Source organism: Hippopotamus amphibius, chromosome 6 (assembly GCF_030028045.1).
Source record: "Hippopotamus amphibius kiboko isolate mHipAmp2 chromosome 6, mHipAmp2.hap2, whole genome shotgun sequence".
In the NCBI taxonomy this organism is placed as follows: Eukaryota; Metazoa; Chordata; class Mammalia; order Artiodactyla; family Hippopotamidae; genus Hippopotamus; species Hippopotamus amphibius.
This window is the reverse complement of record NC_080191.1, coordinates 9,398,914-9,420,896: the sequence shown is the minus strand read 5'-3', so window position 1 is coordinate 9,420,896 and position 21,983 is coordinate 9,398,914. Positions and strand designations below refer to the sequence as shown.

At 36.0% G+C, this 21,983-nt stretch overlaps 1 protein-coding gene across 6 annotated transcripts in view; it reads left to right on the top strand.

The window, feature by feature from the left end:
- AFG1L (AFG1 like ATPase) overlaps positions 1–21,983 on the top strand; it is a 226,522-nt gene that overhangs the window by 92,216 nt on the left and 112,323 nt on the right. For all 6 annotated transcript variants that reach the window (XR_009054295.1, XR_009054296.1, XR_009054297.1 and 3 more), the window contains one exon: positions 3,249–3,348. Coding sequence is in view for 3 of the 6 variants with exons in the window: in XM_057738766.1 (XP_057594749.1) it covers positions 3,249–3,348 (100 nt within the window). In the remaining 3 variants the exon portion in view is untranslated. The remainder of the gene's footprint in view (positions 1–3,248; positions 3,349–21,983) is intronic.

Here is a 21,983-nt window from a genome sequence, read left to right as displayed (position 1 = left end):
TGATATTTTAATGATAGAACCTAAAAATTATCCTTAAGCCTATTAAGCCTAGTACAATACATTGCTGATTTACTTGCAAAGAATTTTTTAGCCACTTTAATCTTAACGACAGTATGTCTACAATCACCACTTCACTTTGAAAATTGAATCCTATTAGTGGTCTTGATTTTTAACTAGTTATTATTGGCTGTTAGGTGGTGTTAATTAATATAATATTTATTTTACTAGGGGAATGAATGGGAATTATTGCTACTTAAAAACAAGAATATATTCTTTCTTTTCTCTTGAATTTAGGGCATTTTTAAGATTATGTTTTGGTAGCATTTGGATTACATTTGCAGAAGATATTCCTCATTAGCTTGGTCATATTTACTAAGTGTAGCATTTCAGTTTTACCTGTGATATCAGATACACTATTCTTATCTTGTTTGAGAAATTTGTAGATAGGATGTTTTTATGTGTTTCAGTTACTGAAATAAAAGAATAGGTTTTCCTTAAAGCATTCTTTAGGGTCTTCATTATATTCTCTTTGAATATTAATATTTCTTATTAAACCATTTATGATTCTGAAGATTACAGGATACTGAAGGAGACCGAATTTTTAAAAAATGTTATTTTTTCATGTCTCTTTTTAGGGACGCTGATAGATGTTTTACTAATATGGTCCAAAAAAAAAAAAGAATTCTGATGAGCAGAATATCATGCAAAATTCTCCTGTATAAGCTATCAATATCATTTAAAAAATAGTTGGGGACTGTCTTTATAAAACAGGAAAGCTATTAAAAACTGCTAATAAAAAATAGATGCTTATTTTTGTGCTAATACTAATTACTAATAATGCATGCTTATGTTTGTCACTCATTACATGGCACTGTACCAATCAGTGGATGACTGAGACTCAAGCACTTACACATGTAAATTAACCATTAGATTTTTTTTTTCTTTTTTTACTTAAGTGAGTCATAATAGAAAGCAACTCTAGGTCATAAAAAATCTTTTCTCTTTAATGCTAATGAAATGTCTCCACTCTCTGTATTAGCAGACTACCCTTAGTGGTAATCGGTAGGCTTCTCTTTTGTTCCTGGTGGTAATGAAATGCTGGGTGCTGAAAAAGCTCGCTCTTCAAGAATGTGTGGCCAGTTGTCTCCTGTTCACTTATACTGTAAAATTGCTGTTCCCCAGCAAAGCTGAACAAGTGCGGGGACAAGATCAAAAGAGTATACACTGGCACCCGGGTACGCCAAGTGACTCCTGCTTTATTAATTAGCCGTAGCTTCTCCAAGTTAATTTACTCTGCTAGAGCAAAAATATTCTGTAATACAAAAACAACAAATTATAATTCAACCACAAATCCTTATTGCTTGCTTTCTTCAACTTTCAGTTTAAACCTTTGCACAGTGTTATAAGCTAACCATCCCTTCACTTTTCTGAACCTTAGGGTGCAAAAGCTATGTTAATTTTTTTCAAGAACATCAGCGAGATAGTCAAATAATCATTTTTATTTTCTAAAATTGTGTAATTTTAATTGATATCATTCTTTTTAAAAGTCAGTGTATTGGGAATCCAATTTAAAAGTGCAGTTGCTTCTAAAATTTGCAAGCTTGTTCTGTCCTCTCATCAGAAATGCCACTGGTGTTTAAGCATTTGAAAAGGGCCTTCTCTGTGAGTGTTTTGGCGGAAGCAAAATTTGACAGTGATCCTAAGCTCCAAATGAAATAATATCAGTACTACTTTCCTTTCCATTTTAATCACCACTTTGTAAGTTCCTGAGGTCTTTTTAATTTAAGGAAACTTCAGTAGTTTTTCAGTTAATGTTTTGCTGAAACAGGGCAAAAAAAAAAAAAATCTGCACTTTTCCATATATCCTGGTTTGGTTTGGTTTTCTTCAGGTGGGAAGGAAATAATTAAACTTTTAAGATATCAGCTGAAAGAGAAAAGTGATTTAGACCTCTGTCACCCAGGTTGTTGTTAGTTGTGTTATAACCATTGTTGGTAACTTTTAGTATTTTGATCTAATTTTAAAGAATTCCACTAGTTTCTGTGTACTTTAACATGGTTTAAAAATAACAATGTGATATATATTGTGTAATATATTTTGTGAATATAAAATAAATTTTATTGAGATTATCTAAAATGTGCTGTAAAAGGAAGATCGAAGCATTTTTACATTGGGAGTGTCTAAAACCCATGTTATTATAGTCATAGAGGAAGGTGCAATGATTAATATCAACTTTCACTATATATTTATTTTTGAAGTCAGCTTCCTTCCCTCCCTAATTTCTGTATTTCTTTGTGATTTTAAAAAGTTTTTAAAAGATTATCATTACGCTCACTTGTTAATTGTGGACTTTTAAAACTAATTTTAGAAAAGATCAGTGGTTATGTGTATCTCTGTAACTTAGATAAAACAGTTTTATCTGCATTATGCATTTCTGGTTTTGTCAGAAGCTTTTTTTTTTTTTTTTTAAACACTGTGTTAACCATTCTTGTAAGGTTGGTTTGTTGGGTTGTTTTTTTTTTTTTGGTAGAAGGAATATTTGTGTTTGTGAAGGTTAGCAGAGGCTGGCTGTGCTGGAAGTGACTGCAGTGCCTTTTGATTATTCATGGACAGTAATAGAAGGCACTTAAAAAGAACAATGAAATTGCTTATTTTTGTGATGGGCCATCTGTTGAATTGTTTTGTGCAACAATTGCACAATAGTATCTATGTCATATCATTCTATTTTCAACAGCAGCTGATTATGTCTCACTGGCTACTTGTCCTTATTTCTAAAGTCCTATGACCATTTAAAGTCACCTTTTCAGGGACCTTTGCCAGAAAGGTATTAGAAATCTCAAACAGCCTGTGTATTCTTTTTTTTTTTTTCCTTCTTTTTTTCTCTCTCCCTTTTATTTGGGGAGGGAGACTGTAATGGGAGTAGGAGGAGGGAGTTGGTCATGTTAGTTCTAATTAGTTAGACTTCCTAAATGTTTAGGACAATTATCTGTGCTTTCCACCTGTAGTTCTATAAAAGAAGTTAACATAGAATCATTTGATAATTTGCATAGAAACGATAGGCTTGCCAAAAAGAAGAGTCAAGTTTAAAAGACTACAGTCTTTCATGCTTTTAATTATGTACTCTTTTCTTCATGATAATTAGAATTTTTCTCTTGGAATTCACTTCCATATAAAAAAAAAAATGAGCCATTAGCAAATTTGTTAGAGCAGAAGTGAAATTAAAATAAAACAAATGTGTTGCTGTCCATAGGTCACTGACATTGCTGATGCCATGATTCTGAAACAGCTTTTTGAAAATCTGTTCAAAAACGGGGTCGTCGTTGTGGCAACATCCAACAGGCCACCGGAAGGTAAAAACAAACATTGTGCTAGTCTTATCCAATTAGGTAGAAATGAACATGCTTTTAAAAATTCACAATTTTGTACTCTTTTTATTGTGTTAATAAATCTGATTACTTTCCTTTATCCTAGGTTTTATAACTAACTTAATATGAAAAATCACTTGGTATTTTTATAATATTTGAAAACTGTTTGTATTTTTAGCAAGCTAAATCCGGTTGACCTCGCGTATTTGATACACTTGCAGTTTTTCTCTGAGTATTAGATATGTCGTGTGTGCATATCAAAAAATACAGGCCTTTCTAACTGCTTTTTATGGGCCATAAAAGAAACTCAATGAAATGAAAGAAAAAATTCCTAGTTGAATCTTGGAAAAAGACTTAAGGCTTGCCTGCATAAGTGGTTTCTGATACTTTATTTCTGAAAAAGCACTTGTGGCTTCTTAGGACATTATTTAAGAATTAAAATACAAGAATATATAGATAAAAACAAGTTTAAATCTTGTATCTTTCAGCCCATCATGTGGTCAGTTGAAGGTTGAAGGAATCAAAAATAATATTTTATGAAATCTTAATGTTAACATCTGACTGGAATTCTATTCTGCCAGATATCTGCATGGCTAAGTTCTTACCTCTTTCAGGTCTTTGCTTAAAGGTTACTTTGCCCATGAAGCCTAGACTCATCTCCCATTTAAATCTACAATGCACCCTTTTTTTCCTGGCACCGCTTCTTCTTACCTGCTCTGTTTTTTTCACGTAGCACTTATGGACCAACCATGTAATTTACTTATTTACTATATTTATAGTTTATTATCTGTCCTCTTTCAGGATGCAAAAGCTTCAGGAGGGCAGCAACATATATCTCTTCTCTTCACAGATATACGTATTTTAAGCACTGGAAACAGTGCCTTGCACATGGATGGATCTCAGTAAATAGTCTTAGAATGAATGTTGAATAAATGTGTGTTTTTAAAGGATATCTCTGGCTGCAGTATTGAGAATAGAGGTTTCAAGGTTGAAGTAGGGAAACCATTTAGGTGACTGTAATGATCCTGAGGGGAGAGAGTGGAGCAGTGAAGGTGGTGAGAGTGGTCAGATTTTGTAGGCAGAGTCAAAAGGATTTACTGATGGAATGAATATGCGGTATGGGGAAACAAGATCAAGAATGACTCAAAGATTTTGGCCTGAGCAATTGGAAGGGTAAAATTACTGTTTACTGAGATGGGAAAGATTACAGGAAAAGCTAATTTGGGTAGGGAGGTAGAAGTAGGATTTCTGGGGGGTTCTGCAGTTATGAGGCTGATGCATATGAGTTTGGATTTCAATGGAAACGTTTGGACTGGAGATAATAAATTTAGGAGTCATCAGTGCTAAAGAAAGCTGGTAAGAGCAGCCAGTGAGTAGGAGGAGAGCCGAGAGAGTGTCAAACAAGGAAAAGAAAAGTGGTACAAAAAAGGTGGATGATCACCTTTGTTAAATGCTGTTAGGAGGTGAGAAATGAGGTTGAGAATTGACCATTGGAATTGATGACATGGAGTTCATTATTGAACCTGAAAAGGGCAATGTGATAGTGTGAGGTTTTTGTTTTTTTTTTTTAATTAAGTCATGTCACATTAATGACTTACAGTGAATTTGTAATCTACCAATATGCCCAGATATTATTACCATGTGAGCTGCTGTCAAACTAGGTCTCTTTCTTTCTGTATTTTTGTACTGGGTCTCTTTTTTCTTCCTGCTACATTTCAGCTTATTAGTTTGTCTACATTGTTCTATATTATTGATTTATGTTGATATTTTTTGAAGTATGATTCTAACAAATTATTTTTAGCTATCCCTACTGGCTGTGACATTTATAAACTTAGTAATTGTGCTTCTATATCTTCAACCATTCTTTAATTAAAGTGTGTAAATACTGTAGGGCCAAGTTTAGGCTCCTGTATATACCATTAGAGGCCTTATTTTAGGGAGACGTTAATTAGTTAATCAATACCTTAAGATCTAGTTATGCAGACAATTATAGTTATACCTAATCTGTTACACTATAACAGAATTATGAATGACTTTGTCAGATGCATTTATTAAAATCCTAATAATGTTATGTATAGCATTCTTGTGATTTATTAGTGTAACAACCCTATGAGACAAGGCAGTGAGTTTTTTTCATATTAGATCATCAACAGGGACCCGAGGCTTGACTCTACTCCAGCTGACTTGTTGACCTAACAATATCTTCAGTATTACCTTTAGACATTCAGTGATAAGCTATGTTCATAGAGAACACGGTGCTAGAACAGGCTTGGAACGCACTCCCAGCAAAGACTGCTGAAAAGCAAATTGCAGTAGCTGCTTAAGCTACTGCAGTGTGGTAAACTGAGGAAGGACAACCACAGGAGAGGTTGGAAACATTCTGGCTCATAGCTTGGTAGGAGTAAGCAAAGTTGCAGGCCCACCAACATAGCACACAGACATCTGAGATGGAGCCATCCTTCTGGAGAAGACTGAAAGTCTAAGATACAGAATTCCAAAAGTTGGGCATTAGCCACAAATTTAAAGAAAGCCTTTTCTAAATATGAACCTAGATGGGTTGCTTAGCATACAGCAGGTTTTTTAGCCATGAGAGACAATCATCATAAATAGCTTAATATTTTACTATAAAGAAGATGGTAAGTATGGTATGTATATATACCATCTCCTGATGGGGTGTGTGTGTGTGTGTGTGTGTGTGTGTGTGTGTATAATTTCATGAGTGAAGAAACAAGACCCGGAGAGATTAAGTATGATTCAGGAAAAGGTGAAAGTGTAGGACAAAGAATGGGTCATTTGTTGCCAGGAGCTTGAGTGGGGAGGTGTTTGACTACAAAGGGCCAGCAGCGGAGAATTTTGAAGGGGGGGGGGGGCGCGGTTTGGAACTGTTTTGTGTCCCGATTGTACTATTGCTTATATGTGTTAAAGCTCATAGAACTGAACAGCAAAGTTAGTTTTCCTGTATATAGATTAAAAACAAATCACGTGGATAGTAAGTGATAGAAAAGGGTCTAGAATGTAGGTTTTGTGACTGTTTTGACACATTGTCCTCTATCTTTTCTCCTTGTTGGTTATCACTGATCTTCGTCTGCCCTGTCCCAGATATAGTGTGTCCTCTTTTCCAGTCATCAGAAGGCATTCAACTTTTTCTTTAGGTTACAGCTTTTAATCTACAGCCCCCAGATAGCTAGTATTATTTTAAAAATACTATCTACTTATTCTCAGAGTGTTAGAGGTGGGAGAAGAACCTTCCTGACAGAGGGTTGAGGCAAAGCCCAGTGGTTAGAGAGAGAATGACCCATTTGAGGAACTGAAAAGTAGCCAGTGTGGCTGGAGTGCAGTGAAGTAGGGGAAGTAGGATACAGTGAGGTACATGATGAATCTGGAGAAGTGAGAACTAGGACCTTGTAAAGCGGTAGTAAGGATTTTGGATTTTATTCTAAGAGAAATGGGAAACCACTCTAGTGCTTTAAACAGGGACAGATAAGATCAGATTTGTAATATCACTCTGGTTGTAGTATGGAGAATGGGTTATAGGATGGGGTGCAGTAATATGGTGGATTCAGGGAGACACACTAGGAGGCTATTGCAGTATAGTGGGCAAGAAATGATAATAACTTGATACAGGGCAGTGATTCTCAACTGGGGGCTGTTTTGCAAACCAGGGGATATTTGGCAATATTTGAGACATCTTTGGTTGTCACAACTAGGCAGGATAGGGGGGTGGGGTGGTTGGTGCTGCTACTGGCATCTAGTAGGTAGAAGCCAGGAATTCTGCCAAAACATCCTATAGTGTATAGGAATATCCCCCCACAATAAAAAAATATCTAGCCCAAAATATCTATAGTTCCGAGGTTGAGAAAACCTGATATAGGATATAGAGAGGATAGATTTGAAAGATAGTTAAGAAGTAAAGTGGATAGCATCTGGTTACAGGTTGGATATTGAGGAAAAGGGAAAGGACAGTTTCTAAATTTTGGCTTGTACAGCTGGGTGTGTGGTGGTGCCTTCATTCAATAAAGACAGAATAATCTGGAGGTTAGAAGTCCAGAAGATATTGCCCAGTTGAGAAGAACACTGTATTTTTTTCCCCTCTATTAACTCTTTAGCTGCTATGTTTTTTAAAAATTAATTAATTAAATTAATTTTTATTGGTTGTGTTGGGTCTTTGTTGCTGTGGGCAGGCTTTCTCTATTTGCTGCGAGTGGGGGCTACTCTTTGTTGTGTGCAGGCTTCTCATTTTGGTGGTGTCTCTTGTTGTGGCGTATGGGCTCTAGGTGCGCAGGCTTCAGTAGGTGTGGCATATGGGCTCAGTAGTTGTGGCTCGCGGGCTCCAGAGCACAGGCTCACTAGTTGTGGTGCATGGGCTTAGTTGCTCTGCAGCATGTGGGATCTTCACAGACCAGGGATCAAACCAGTATCCCCTGCATTGGCAAGTGGATTCTTAACCACAGTGCCACCAGGGAAGTCCCTAGCTGCTATGTTTAATTTTCTTCCACATTATTCATCTCATTTCTTCTGTTTCTGGTTATAATGCATCAATTACCTGGACAAGAATAGGGGTTATTGTTGGTAGAGATTACAGTCATACCCTCATCTTTTATCAGTTAATAACTTAATTTTTAACTTATAGACAAATTATTAATTTTAATAGAAAATGATCAGAAACATTTAATAATTTTAATAGAAAATAATTGATAACCAAGTAAAAGCAACACCAGAATTTAGGAACTTAGGAGAGAAAATATTACGGAGGGGAGTGGTCTGGGAAAGTCCGGTGGAAGAAAAGAAGGGGAAGCAATACTTGAGGGGGTTAAGGGAATGAGGTACCAAAGAGTGACTGCCCACATGTCACTGTTTTTTCTAGTCCTCACTTCTAAGTCCTACCTTGCTTGGGTCCAAGGCTTCGTCCTATACACCATATAGTTGTTAAAATCTCAAACCAGTGCCAGCTCATGATTACTACTTTAGGTTTTAGCTTCCCATTTGTTTACTGGTCTGCAGATATTTTCCTACTTCCTTGCAAGCTCAAAATATGTTTAGTATATTTTAAACATTTGTAACACAACATTTGTAGTGCTATTTTATATTTTCTAAGGTAATCTGGTTAAGATTCTTGAAGTTGAAGCAGAGAGGATCCTATAGGAATAGGAAATTGCTGGGAGATTGTTAGATAAAATATATCTAGAGATAGTTTATATTCAGTTTTTTATTCTTATAAAATCTCAATTAAATGATTTATTTAGCATTTTTGTCATTTAGGTAAATGCTTTTATATGGCTCATGTACAAATAGACATATTTTTACTTTTCAAAGATTATACTGTCAGGTCATTAGAAGAGCCAGAAACAAAAATTCACAATTAAAATATATATGCTAGTCACCTTTTAAGTTGTGAAAAAAATGTGTTAATTTCATGATATTCTAGTAGGGAGAAGCAATATTATAGATTTAAGTGCATAGAGACCCTAAGAACAAATTAATAATAGACTGGCATATTAAGTTAATTAAATTGAAATTAATAATTAAACTTAAGAACTTCAATCAAAAATAAGAATATATTTTTATGGGGGAAAAAGAATATGGAAGTTGAAATGACTATGCCTGTTTGACAGTAAAACACAAAGTGCTAAAGGAAAAAAGTCCCCTGTTGACTGAAGAGTGCTTTGTGGGCTTTCTAGTTTTTAATTCTCTATTTTCTTCTTTAAGAACTTTTATTGAGATATACTTAAATTGACATACTATAAACTGCATATATTTAAAGTGTACAATTTGATTTTGTTTCTTATTAGTAATGTATATATGGCAATCCCAATCTCCCAGTTCATCCTCCTCCAGCCCCTCCTCCTCCACTCTCCCCTGCTCTCCCCCTCTGGTGTCCATATGTATGTTCTCACAAACCAGTTGATCTGTACGATTTTTCTATATTCCACATGTGTGCGTTAATATACGATATTTGTTTTTCTCTTTCTGACTTACGAATTCACTGTTTATTATAATGAAAAATGCTATAGATAGCATTAGAATGGCCAAGAATAATTCTGCCTTACTTAGATTATTAGGCAACAACACTGTGTGATTCTTATTCAAGTCAATGTATCTTTAGCAAATAAAAGACTGGATATCACTAGAAGTTTGTCACATGCACACTGCACACACGCTAATGTAATTTATCATATTAATACTTCCAGGGAGAAAAATCCACTGATGTTCGCCATAAAAGGTTGAAAGAGCCTTTAGCAAAATTCAGCATCTTGATAGAATCACTCTGTAACTTATAAATAGATGGAAAGTTTCTTAATATGCTACCAAATATATGTATATCAGTTTAAAAGTCAGAATTATGCTTATTGGGGACACTGTGGTATATCTACTACAAGAACGAACAAGGCAAAGATATCAATTATTTTTTAACATAGAATTACGGTACAGACAGAAAGAGTATAAGAACAACTAGGTAGATAGGGAAAGGAACCACCACATATCTTGATTACAGGGGTTCTCCAAGATTAGTCACACCACTCCTTTTTCAAGGTCATGTAAATAGAAAATACCCTACTATGGGAACAATAAGTAGGAAAGAGAAGTAAGTAAGCATTAAAATATTTCTGTTTTATATTCTTTAAATATAGAGGATCTAAGCTGAGAGAAGACAGACTAGTTGGAAACCTTTTTACTAAGAAATCAGATGAAATTAAAAAAACCTACGTGAAGTAAAGGGATTTAAATTAATTAAGTCAATTAAAATCAGCATTAGAAGCACTGAAGTGTAGAATTAAAACTATAGAAAATGAAATCATTGATGAAGGGAAGCAACTTAAGAAGCTCTGCTGGGGTGTAGAAAGAGAATAAAGAATGAAATGATTTTTTTTTAAAAGTAAGTCAGTCCTTTGGAGGAAAGAGATCTTAAAATGTGTACTTATTAAAGAGAAGTATTCGAAATAAGAAAATTGATCATAACAATAAGTTGAATAAGAGTGCGTATTTGTAGTCACTGCCTCCTTATGTGTTTGTAAATTTTGTTCCTCTTGGAGACAGGGTTTACAGATCCTGAGTGACAGTGTCATTACTTGTGGCACTGATAACTAGGATAATACACAGTCAAGCATTTTAGAATTTAAGATGCACTTTCTGGGACTTCCTTGGTAGTCCAGTGGTTAAGACTTCAAAAACCCCAATGCAGGGAACGTGGGCCCACGTTTAATCCCTGGTCGGGGAACTAAGATCCCACATACTGCAACTAAGCCCTCACTGCAACTCCTGAGCCCTCGTGCCACAACTGGAGAGCCTCTGAGCTGCAACTACTGAGCCTGTGTGCTGCAACTAGAGAAGCCCACATGCCACAACTAGAAGGGATGCCTGCGCGCCACAGTGAAGACCCAGTGCAGCCAAAATAAATAAATTAATTAATTAAAAAAAAGATACACCTTCTACTTTTCAAATTACTAGAAAAGACAAGGGATCAAAGTAATATTTCTTAAAGCAAAAGCTAGAAAGCAGAAGAGAAGAAAGAGCAAAAAAAAAAAAAAATAAAAAGCATGAAACAAGATCAGGCATGTCAATGACAGGAAATATAAATGGGTTACTTTCCTCTATTACAAACTAAAACTTCTGGTGTGGCTGCGTAAGCCCCTAGCCAAATGACCTTCTTGCAGACAACAATAATACATTCTGAACAAAATATGTAATACAACTATCTGAAGGTCCTAGAGAATGAAAAAAAAAGTCAGAAAGATTATAGAGGGGAAAGAAAACTTGGGAAGAGGGTCCAAGATAGAGAGAATTTCCTGTTTTTTAAATTTTTTTTCTTTCTTTTTAAGAAATGGCTATCAGCTTTAGGGCAGGTAAAGTTAGTGCTGCATCAGATGAATAAAATTCTGATAGAAAACCCATAGTCTTTCAGGCCAGAAGAACCAGATGGCAGAGTTTAGGGCAGGCATTACCACTGGAAAATGAAAAATGAATCCCAGGGAGAGCTAGATTGATACAGCCCTAAGTTCTCAAGTTCTGTGTATAAATTCTGCCCAAGTCTCTGACTGGCCTCTGAACCATACATTTGCAGAGCAAACCACAAGCTTCCTAATGATAGGGTACTTAACTGAGATTTGAGTTTATAGTTTGAGTCCCACCAAGGTAATTTCCTGCTAAAACAAAAATAGCCACACTCTTCAGAAACAACATCCATGAGGTCCAGGATACCATCCCAAAGTGAAGGATGAGGAACTATGACCTACCCTCAAGAGAAAAAATCATCAACTAGCAACCCCAGTATGACCCAGATATTGGAATTAGCAGACAAGAACTTTAAAGCAAGAATGGTAACTGTGACTGTAATTTTTTGGGAAATGAGATAAAGAAAATATGTTCACAGTGAATGAAGGCATAAGGAATGTCAGCAGAGAAACAGAAACCATAAAAAAGTACCAAATTTAAATTCTAGAACTAAGAAAGACAGTATCTTACATAAAAATTCACTTCAAGAGCTTAATAGCAGAATGGCAATAACAGAGCAAAGAGCCAGAGAACTTGAAATTATCCAATGTGAAGAATAGAAAATGACAGAAGTAAAGAAACAGAGACTTAAGAATTTGTAGAGCTATATCAAGCTTTCTAACATATTTCTAATTGGAATCCGAGAAGGCAGATAATGGGTAGAAAAACTTTTGAAGAAATAGTGATTGAAAGTTTCCCAGTCTGGGATGAAGACATAAATTTACAGATTCAAGAAGCTCAGTGAAATCCAAGCAGAATAAATACAAGAAAACACTGCTTAGGCACATTGCAGTCAAACTGCTAAAAGCCTAAGGTAAAGAGGAAATCTAGAAAGCTGCCAGAGAAAAATGGCATTAAATAAAGGGGAACAATGATTAGTTCTTGGTGACTTCCATTAGAAACTATGGAGGCCAGAGACAGTGGAATGACATCTTTAAAATGCTGGGGAAGAAATGATCAATCTAGAATTTTATATCAAATAAAAACTTCCTTCAAGAATAAAGACAAATAAGGACATTCTGATATCAAAGAAAACTAAACGAATTCATCAGCGTCAGATATGCACTGCAAGACATTCTAAAAGAAGTTCTACAGGTAGAAAAGAAATGATAACAGATACTTGGATCCTTAAGAAGAAAAGAAGAGCATCAGAAATGGTAAATATTGGAGTAAATATAAGTAACTAGTTTTTATTCTTAATTTCTTAAAAGTAGAAATGATTGTTGTATGAGAAATTATAACATTGCCTTGTGGGGTTTATAATGTGTGTAGATATGATGCATCTGGCACATGTAGCATAAAGGGGGGTGTTTAGATGGGCTTATATGGATGCAAATTTTGACGTGTGTGTGTGTGTGTGTGTGTGTGTGGAGTGGTATAATATTCTAAGTAAAGTGTGAAAAGTTAAGGGTACAGATATACCTTGGAGATATTGTGGGTTTGGTTCCAGCCCACTGCAATAAAGTGAATATTGCAATAAAGTGAGTTGCACGAATTTTTTGGTTTCCTAGGGCATTTAAAGATTATGTTTATACTATACTGTAGTCTACAAAATGTGCAATAGCATTATGTCTAAAAAAGCAACATACATACTTTAATTAAAAAATACCTGGCATCCGGGGTTGAGATGTATTGTCTTGAAGCTGCTGACCGTGAAAACTTCTAGAAAGGCCAAGGCGAGAAACTGCAGCTTCCAAAGATATTGAACTACACTTGCATCCCTGGAATAAATCCCATTTGATCATGACTTAATATTTGTTTAATCCAACACTTGGACATCAGTCTGAGGCTTGGACAGTCTTCTATAAACACCTCTATCGCCAGGACAAGCAACCCCAAAAGTTTGGACAACCATGAGGAAACAAAGAAACCCCATGCAGGCAAAGGAGCAGGAAAAAAACCCACAAGACCAAATAAATGAGGAGGAAATAGGAAAATTGCCTGAAAAAGAATTCAGAGTAATGATAGTAAAAATGATACAAAATCTCGATAACAAAATAGAGAAAGTACAAGAAACAGTTCATAAGAACTCAGAAAAACAAACAGCAATGGATAACAAAATAACTGAAATTAAAAATACTCTAGATGCTATAACCAGCAGAATGACTGAGGCAGAAGAACGAATAAGTGAGTTGGAAGATAGAATGGGGGAAATAAACGCCACAGAGCAGGAAAAAGAAAAAAGAATAAAAAGAATAGAAGACAGTCTCAGAGACCTCAGTGATAACGTTAAGTGTACCAACATTCGAATTATAGGCATCCCAGAAGAAGAAGAAAACAAGAAATGGTCTGAGAAAATATTTGAAGAGGTTATAGTGGAAAACTTCCCCAACATGGGAAAGGAAATAATTCACCAAGTCCAAGAAGCACAGAGAGTCCCATACAGAATAAACCCAAGGAGAAATACACCAAGGCACATATTAATCAAACTAATGACAATTAAACACAAAGAAAAAATAGTAAAAGCAGCAAGAGAAAAGCAACAGACAACATATAAGGGAAAACCCATAAGGATAACAGCTGATCTTTCTACAGAAACTCTGCAGGCCAGAAGGGAATGGCAGGATATACTGAAAGTCCTGACAGAGAGAAACCTACAGCCAAGAATACTCTACCTAGCAAGAATCTCATTCAGATTTGAGGGAGAAATCAAAAGCTTTCCAGACAAGCAAAAGTTAAGAGAATTCAGCACCACCAAACCAGCCTTACAACAAGTGCTAAAGGAACTTCTCTAAGTAGGACACACAAGAAAAGGAAAACACCTACAAATACAAACCCAAAACAATTAAGAAAATGGTCATTGGAACACACATGTCAATAATCACTTTAAATGTAAATGGATTAAATGCTCCAACCAAAAGACACAGACTGGCTGAATGGATACAAAAACAAGACCCTTCTATATGCTGCCTACAAGAAACCCACTTCAGACCAAGGGACACATATAGACTGAAAGTAAAGGGATGGAAAAAGATATTCCATGCAAATGGAAGTCAAAAGAAAGCTGGAGTAGCAATACTCATATCCGACAAATTAGACTTGAAAGTAAAGACTATTAAAAGAGACAAGGAAGGACACTACCTAATGATCAAGGGATCCATTCAAGAAGAACATATCACAATTGTAAATATCTATGCCCCCAACATAGGAACACCTCAATACAGAAGGCAAATGCTAACAGCTATAAAAGGGGACATCGACAGGAACACAATAATAGTGGGAGACTTGAACACCCCACTTACATCAATGGACAGATCATCCAAACAGAAAATAAATAAAGACACACAAGCTTTAAATGACACATTAGACCATCTCGACTTAATTGATATTTATAGGACATTCCATCCAAAAACGACAGAATACACTTTCTTCTCAAGTGCACACGGAACATTTTCCAGGATAGATCACATCTTGGGTCACAAATCAAACCTCGGCAAATTCAAGAAAATTGAAATCATGTCAAGCATCTTCTCAGACCACAACGCCATGAGACTAGATATCAATTATAGGAAAAAAACTGCAAAAAATACAAACACATGGAGGCTAAACAATTCACTCTTTTTTTTTTATTTTTTATTTTTTTGGGGGTACACCAGTTTCAATCATCTGTTTTTATACACATATCCCCGTATTCCCTCCCTTCCTTGACTCCCCCCCCTCGAGTCCCCCCCACCCTCCCTGCCCCAGTCCTCTAAGGCATCTTCCGTCCTCGAGTTGGACTCCCTTTGTTATACAACAACTTCCCACTGACTATTTTACAGTTGGTAGTATATATATGTCTGTGCTACTCTCTCGCTTCGTCTCAGTTTCCCCTTCACCCCCCGCCCCCTCCCATACCTCGAGTTCTCCAGTCCATTCTCTGTATCTACATCCTTGTTCTTGTCACTGAGTTCATCAGTACCATTTTTAGATTCCGTATATGTGAGTTAGCATACAATATTTGTCCTTCTCTTTCTGACTTACTTCACTATGTATGACAGATTTAAACAATTCACTCTTAAACAACCAAGAAATCACTAAAGAAATCAAAGAGGAAATCAAAAAATATCTAGAAACAAACGACAACGAAAACACAACAACCCAAAACTATGGGACGCAGCAAAAGCAGTTCTAAGAGGGAAGTTTATAGCAATACAGTCCTACCTTAAGAAATAAGAAAATTATCGAATAAACAACCTAACCTTACACCTAAAAGAACTAGAGAAAGAAGAACAAAGAAACCCCAAAGTGAGCAGAAGGAAAGAAATCATAAAGATCATATCAGAAATAAATGAAAAAGAAAGGAAGGAAACCATAGCAAAAATAAATAAAACTAAAAGCTGGTTCTTTGAGAAGATTAACAAAATTGATAAACCATATTATATATAGAAAACCCTAAAGATTCTACCAGAAAACTGCTAGCACTCATTGATGAGTTTAGTAAAGTAGCAGAATACAAAATTAATGCACAGAAATCTCTTGCATTCCTATACACTAACAACGGAAGAGCAGAAAGAGAAATTAAGGAAACTCTCCCATTCACCATTGCAACAAAAAGAATACAATACCTAGGAATAAACCTGCCTAAGGAGGCAAAAGATCTGTATGCAGAAAACTTTAAGACACTGATGAAAGAAATCAAAGACGATACAAACAGATGGAGGGACATACCATGTTCCTGGATTGGAAGAATCAACATCGTGAAAATGACTGTACTACCCAAAGCAATTTACAGGTTTAATGCAATCCCGATCACATTACCAATGGCATTTTTCACAGAACTAGAGCCAGAAATCTTATGATTTGTATGGAAACGCAAAAGACCCCGAATAGCCAAAGCAATCTTGAGAAGGAAAAATGGAGTTGGTGGAATCAGGCTTCCTGACTTCAAACTATACTACAAGGCCATAGTAATCAAGACAGTATGGTACTGGCACAAAAATAGAAAGGAAGATCAATGGAATAGAATAGAGAACTCAGAAGTAAGCCCAAACATATATGGGCACCTTATCTTTGACAAAGGAGGCATGAATATACAATGGAAAAAAGACAGCCTCTTCAATAAGTGGTGCTGGGAACATTGGACAGCAACATGTGAAAGAATGAAATTAGAACATTTCCTAATACCATACACAAAAATAAACTCCAAATGGATTAAAGACCTCCATGTAAGGCCAGACACTATCAAACTCCTAGAGGAAAACATAGGCAGAACACTCTATGACATCCATCAAAGCAAGATCCTTTTTGACCCACCTCCTAGAATCATGGAAATAAAATCAAGAATAAACAAATGGGACCTCATGAAACTTAAAAGCTTTTGCACAGCGAAAGAAACCATAAACAAGACTAGAAGGCAACCCTCAGAATGGGAAAAAATAGTTGCCTAATGAAACAACGGACAAAGGATTAACCTCCAAAATATACAAGCAGCTCACACAGCTTAATACCAAAAAAGCAAATAACCCAATCCAGAAATGGGCAGAGGACCTAAATAGGCATTTCTCCAAAGAATACATACAGATGGCCAACAAACACATGAAAAGATGCTCGACATCACTAATCAGCAGAGAAATGCAAGTCAAAGCCACAATGAGGTATCACCTCACACCGATCAGAATGGCCATCATCACAAAATCTGGAAACTGCAAATGTTGGAGAGGGTGTGGAGAAAAGGGAACTCTCCTGCACTGTTGGTGGGAATGTAAGTTGGTGCAGCCACTATGGAAAACAATTTGGAGGTTCCTTAAAAAACTAAAAGTAGAACTACCATATGATCCAGTAATCCCACTCCTGGGCATATACCCAAAGAAAACCATAATCCCAAAAGAAACTTGTACCATAATGTTTATTGCAGCACTATTTACAATAGCCAGGACATGGAAGCAACCTAAATGCCCATCAACAAATGAATGGATACAGAAGATGTGGCATATATATACAATGGAATATTACTCAGCTATAAAAAGGGATGAGATGGAACTATATGTAATGAGGTGGATAGATCTAGAGTCTGTCATGCAGAGTGAAGTAAGTTAGAAAGAGAAAGACAAATATTGTATGCTAACTCACATATACGAAATCTAAAAATTGTACTGATGAACTCAGGGACAAGAATAAGGATGGAGATGCAGAGAATGGACTGGAGAACTCGATGTTTGAGAGGGGGCGGGGGGTGAAGGGGAAGCTGAGACGAAGCGAGAGAGTAGCACAGACATATATATACTACTAACTGTAAAATAGATAGTCAGTGGGAAATTGTTATAAAAAAAAAAACAAAACCTGATTGCTAAAAAATGCAAATCATCATCTGAGCCTTCAGTGAGTTGTAATCTTTTGATAATAGTAATGTAACTGAACCCAGGTTTTGCTGCTTGCTGCTCATAAGCCAATAATTCGAGAGGCAAGTGTCAGTAGAAAAGAAAGGTGCTTTAATCATAAAAGCTGGCAATCTGGGGAGAAGGTGGACTCATGTCCAGAGACCAACTCCAAAGATTCTGCTCAGCCATGACAGTTTTTAAAGGGAAAAATGGGGGGAAGAATCTCAGTAAATCATTGGGGCAGAAGGTTTGGTTCTGCATCATTGTCCATTGAGTGCAGGCTGGCTGACTCTTTGTTTAGATGTCACATTGCCCATGTGATCTGCCTGCAGGATTGCTAAGGAGGCTGTTGGGGATAGAAAGCTCGTAATTTTTTAGCTGCTTAATTCTTCATTCTTGCTTCTTTTTATCCAGGGAAAGAATCAACAGATTTGACAAGGCATGGTGGGCACTCAGGAGAGTGTAAGTCAGGTGTTAGTTTCAATTACTTAGTGATCTCATTCCTATAATTAGGTTCTTTTAAGGATAGAGGGGAACAGACATGGGCAAATAGGAAAGCAGCAAAGAGCTGGTTTCAGTAACATCAAAGCTCACTGATTGTATAATAATAGATCACCATAACAAATGTAATAATAATGAAAAAATTTGGAATGTTGTGAGAATTATCAAAATATGACACAGAGACATGAAACAGGCAAATGCTGTTGGAAAAATGGTGCTGATAGACTTGCTTGACACGGGGTTGCCACACACGTTTAATTTGGAAAAGTGCAGTATCTGCAAAGCTCAATGAAGCAAAGGACAGTAAAATGAGATATGCCTGTATATATTGTAACCCCTAGAACAACAACAAAAATAAAATAAAGGCCAGTTGACGAAAAGGAATTTTAAAAGGTATTCAAATAATCAAAAAAAGGCAAGAAAAGAGGAACAGAGGAAGAAAAAGCAGAGGAGACAAAAAGAAAACAAATAATCAAATCATAGCTCTAAATTTTAAATGTTAAATGAACTAAACATTCCAATTAAAAGGTAGAGATTATCAGAATGGTTTAAAAAATGTCAAGAGATATACTTTAAATATAAATATAGATAGATTGAAAGTAAGTGGATGCAAAAGATATATTCTACAAATAGTAATAATACGAAGACCTGATGTGGGCTTATTAATGTCAGATTAAACTGACCGAAGTAGGCCTTGCTTGTCCCTGTGGCCCCACCAGAGGACGCTTGTGCTGGGCTCTGCCTCTCTGTCCTCAGTTCATGGCATCAGTGGCCCTGTGCCCCTGACTCCTGGGCCTTGTTGCTAGAGTTTGTCCACTAGGGATTATAGTTGTGGATAAATCGAGTATTGTACAGTGGTTTGTGGAAAATAGTTTTGAGCCTAAGATCAGTTCAACAACAGGGCATTTTTTGTCTAGCACCAAAAAGAGCGACATTAATTCCTAATCTGGGATACAGCTACACAAGAATGTTTTTCTGCCTTACCACCAATGTACTGTGGGTAGCTTCATTTATAATAATTTATGATACCAAAAAGGAGAAATATTTTCAACATTAAGGAATGAATTAAAAGATCTTTGACAGCAAGTCCCATCTAATTTTGTAGTTGATGTGGCGGGAAATAAGTGCGATATTATTGCAAAAGGAGAGTCATGGAGAGAGATGCTAAGAACTGCACTGACTCATCCATACAGTTTTTTTAGAGATCAGTGTAAAAACCACAGTGAACTTAAAGGGCTGTAAAGAAGTTAGTCAAAGAATTCCATTCACTCACACCAACCACCTGTTTGGTAGTAAGGACTTCAGAATGCAAAGACAACCTTTAGAGTCAAAGTGAAAGCTGTTGGCTGAGCCTCAGCCTCTCACACTTGGTAATGACATAGATGGTTCTAAAAGTTAACAGGAGAGTCAGAATCTGTGCCACTAGTTTTTGCCTGACTGGTTTGGAGTCTTCTTTGTGCACAAGGGATTCCCCCAAATACCCAAGCTCTGTTTTCTTATTGAAGACTCCAGTCATGATATTTCTGTTCATTGAATTTTGTTATAAAAAGATACTCTGGTGTGGAAAACTATTGCTTCATTGGTGTTTGACTTTACTGAAAATAAATACATAAGTAGGTGGATGGTAGTATTTTTGTAATCAAGATTTTACGTAACATTTTGTTAAGTTTCTCTTTCATGGTTTTTTAAAAAAAAACAAGACCCTGTGGCGCCTATAATTTCCATAGATCCCCATCACCACTGTTATAGGGGATTGCAGCACTTAAAATGGCAGAGGATATTCTAAAATGGAGGCTGGCAATTATTATTTGAATCAGAAATAGATGCAATGTATAGGACTATTCATAGGAGTGATGAGAATTTCATCTTCCTGCCATCCCTAAAGCAGGAAGGAAACATTAGCCAAGGATACATTTGGAAAATTAACATCAACAACAATAAGATCACCCTAACTTTTCTTTCAGGTTTTTAAATTTGTGTCACTAAACACATTGGCACTCGGCGTTGGAAAGAAATGTGCATATAACAACACGGACAAATTTCAGAAACACCAGGCTGAGTTAAAGAAGCCGTATACAAAAACACATATACTCTATAATTTCATTTTTATGAAGTTTTATATAAGGTTTGATGGTTTGCTCTAGAGATTTTAGTATATATATTTAACTAATCACAGTCTACCTTCAAGTGATAGGTGTAGTATAAGAACTTACCACAGTATCCACCCATTTCTCTCCTCCCAGACTTGTGCTATTGTTTTCATATATTTTACTTCCACATATGTTATAAATCCCACAATATACTGTTATTTTTGCTTGAAATAGTTATCTTTTAAAAGGATGTAGATAATAATTAGAAAATGGCTCATATTTATCCACAGTTAATGTATTCCAGGGTTCCATCCAATACTATTTTTCTGCCTAAGGACTTCTTTTAAAGATTTCTTATAGTTCTGGTGTTATGGTGATGCATTCTTTCAGCTCTCATCTGTCACAGAAAGTCTGTATTTTAAAAGGTATTTTTGCTCAGGATAGAATTCTATGTTGACAGTTTTGTTTTTTCTCTTTCGACCTTTAAAGATGCTGCCCTACCACGTTCTGGCTTTCGTTGTTTCCAATGAGAAGTTGCTATCATTCTTATTCTTGTTCCTCTGTATGTTATGTATCTTTGTTCCTCTGGCTGCTTTTAAGGTTTTTTGTTTTTTTTCCTTTAATCACCAGTTATAGGCAGTTTGATTATAATACGCCTTGATGTAGTTTTATTCATGTTTCTTGTGCTTGGGCTTTAATGAGCAACTTAGATCTGCGGGTTTATAGTTTTCATCAAGTTTGGAAATATCAATAATTTGGCTGTTATTTCTTAAATATTTTTTCTATCACCTCTTCTCCCCTTTGGGTACTGCAATTCCACATATATTGGGTTGCTTGAAGTTGCCCCAGAGCTCACTTATTCTCCATGCATTTTTTTCTTAGTTTTTTTCTCTCAGTGCTTCATTTTGGCTAGTTTTTATTGATATGATTTAAAATTCACTAATAGTTTCTTCTGCAGTGTCTAACCTGCTATTATTCCCATCCAGCATATTTTTGTCTCACATGTTGTAGATTCCATCTTGAAAAGTTCTTCTTGGGTCTTTTTTATATTTTCTCTGTCTTTATTTGATATGCTTACTCTTCCAACTGCTGGAACATATGGAATACAGCAATAACTGTTTCAGTGTTCTTATTTCCTGAATTTATTATCTATGTCATTTCTAGGTCTGTTTTTATTGATTGATTTTTGTCATTGTTCTGGGTCATATTTTCCTGTTTCTCTGCATGCCTGATAATTGCTGTTAAATGATATGTGTTTTACTTTGTTAGGTATTGGATATTTTTATATCCCTATAAATACTCTTGAGCTTTATTTTCTTTCTTACAAATAGTTTGATTTTTTTGGGTATTGCTTTTAAGTTTTGTGTGGTAGGACTAGAGCAAATTTAGTCTAGGACTAATTTTTCTCACTACTGAGATAAATCCCTTCTCAGTATTCTCCTCAATACCTTATAAATTTAGAGGTTTTCCAGTCTGTCTGGTGGAGACAGGCACTGTTCCCAGCCACGTGTGAGCCCCAGTGATGGTTTCCTTGAGTACGTTCAGATGATTCTTCTACTGGCTACAGGTAGTTTCCTCACACACGTATGCTCATCAGTACTCAGCTGGGAACTCAACTGGGACCGTCAACAGATCTTTAGAGCTGTTTCACCGGGCAGCTCTCCTTTCTCTGTACACTGCCCTGTGAACTCTAGCTGCTTTTTACTCCGTGGACTCTCACCCATCTCCTCAGTTGTGGAGA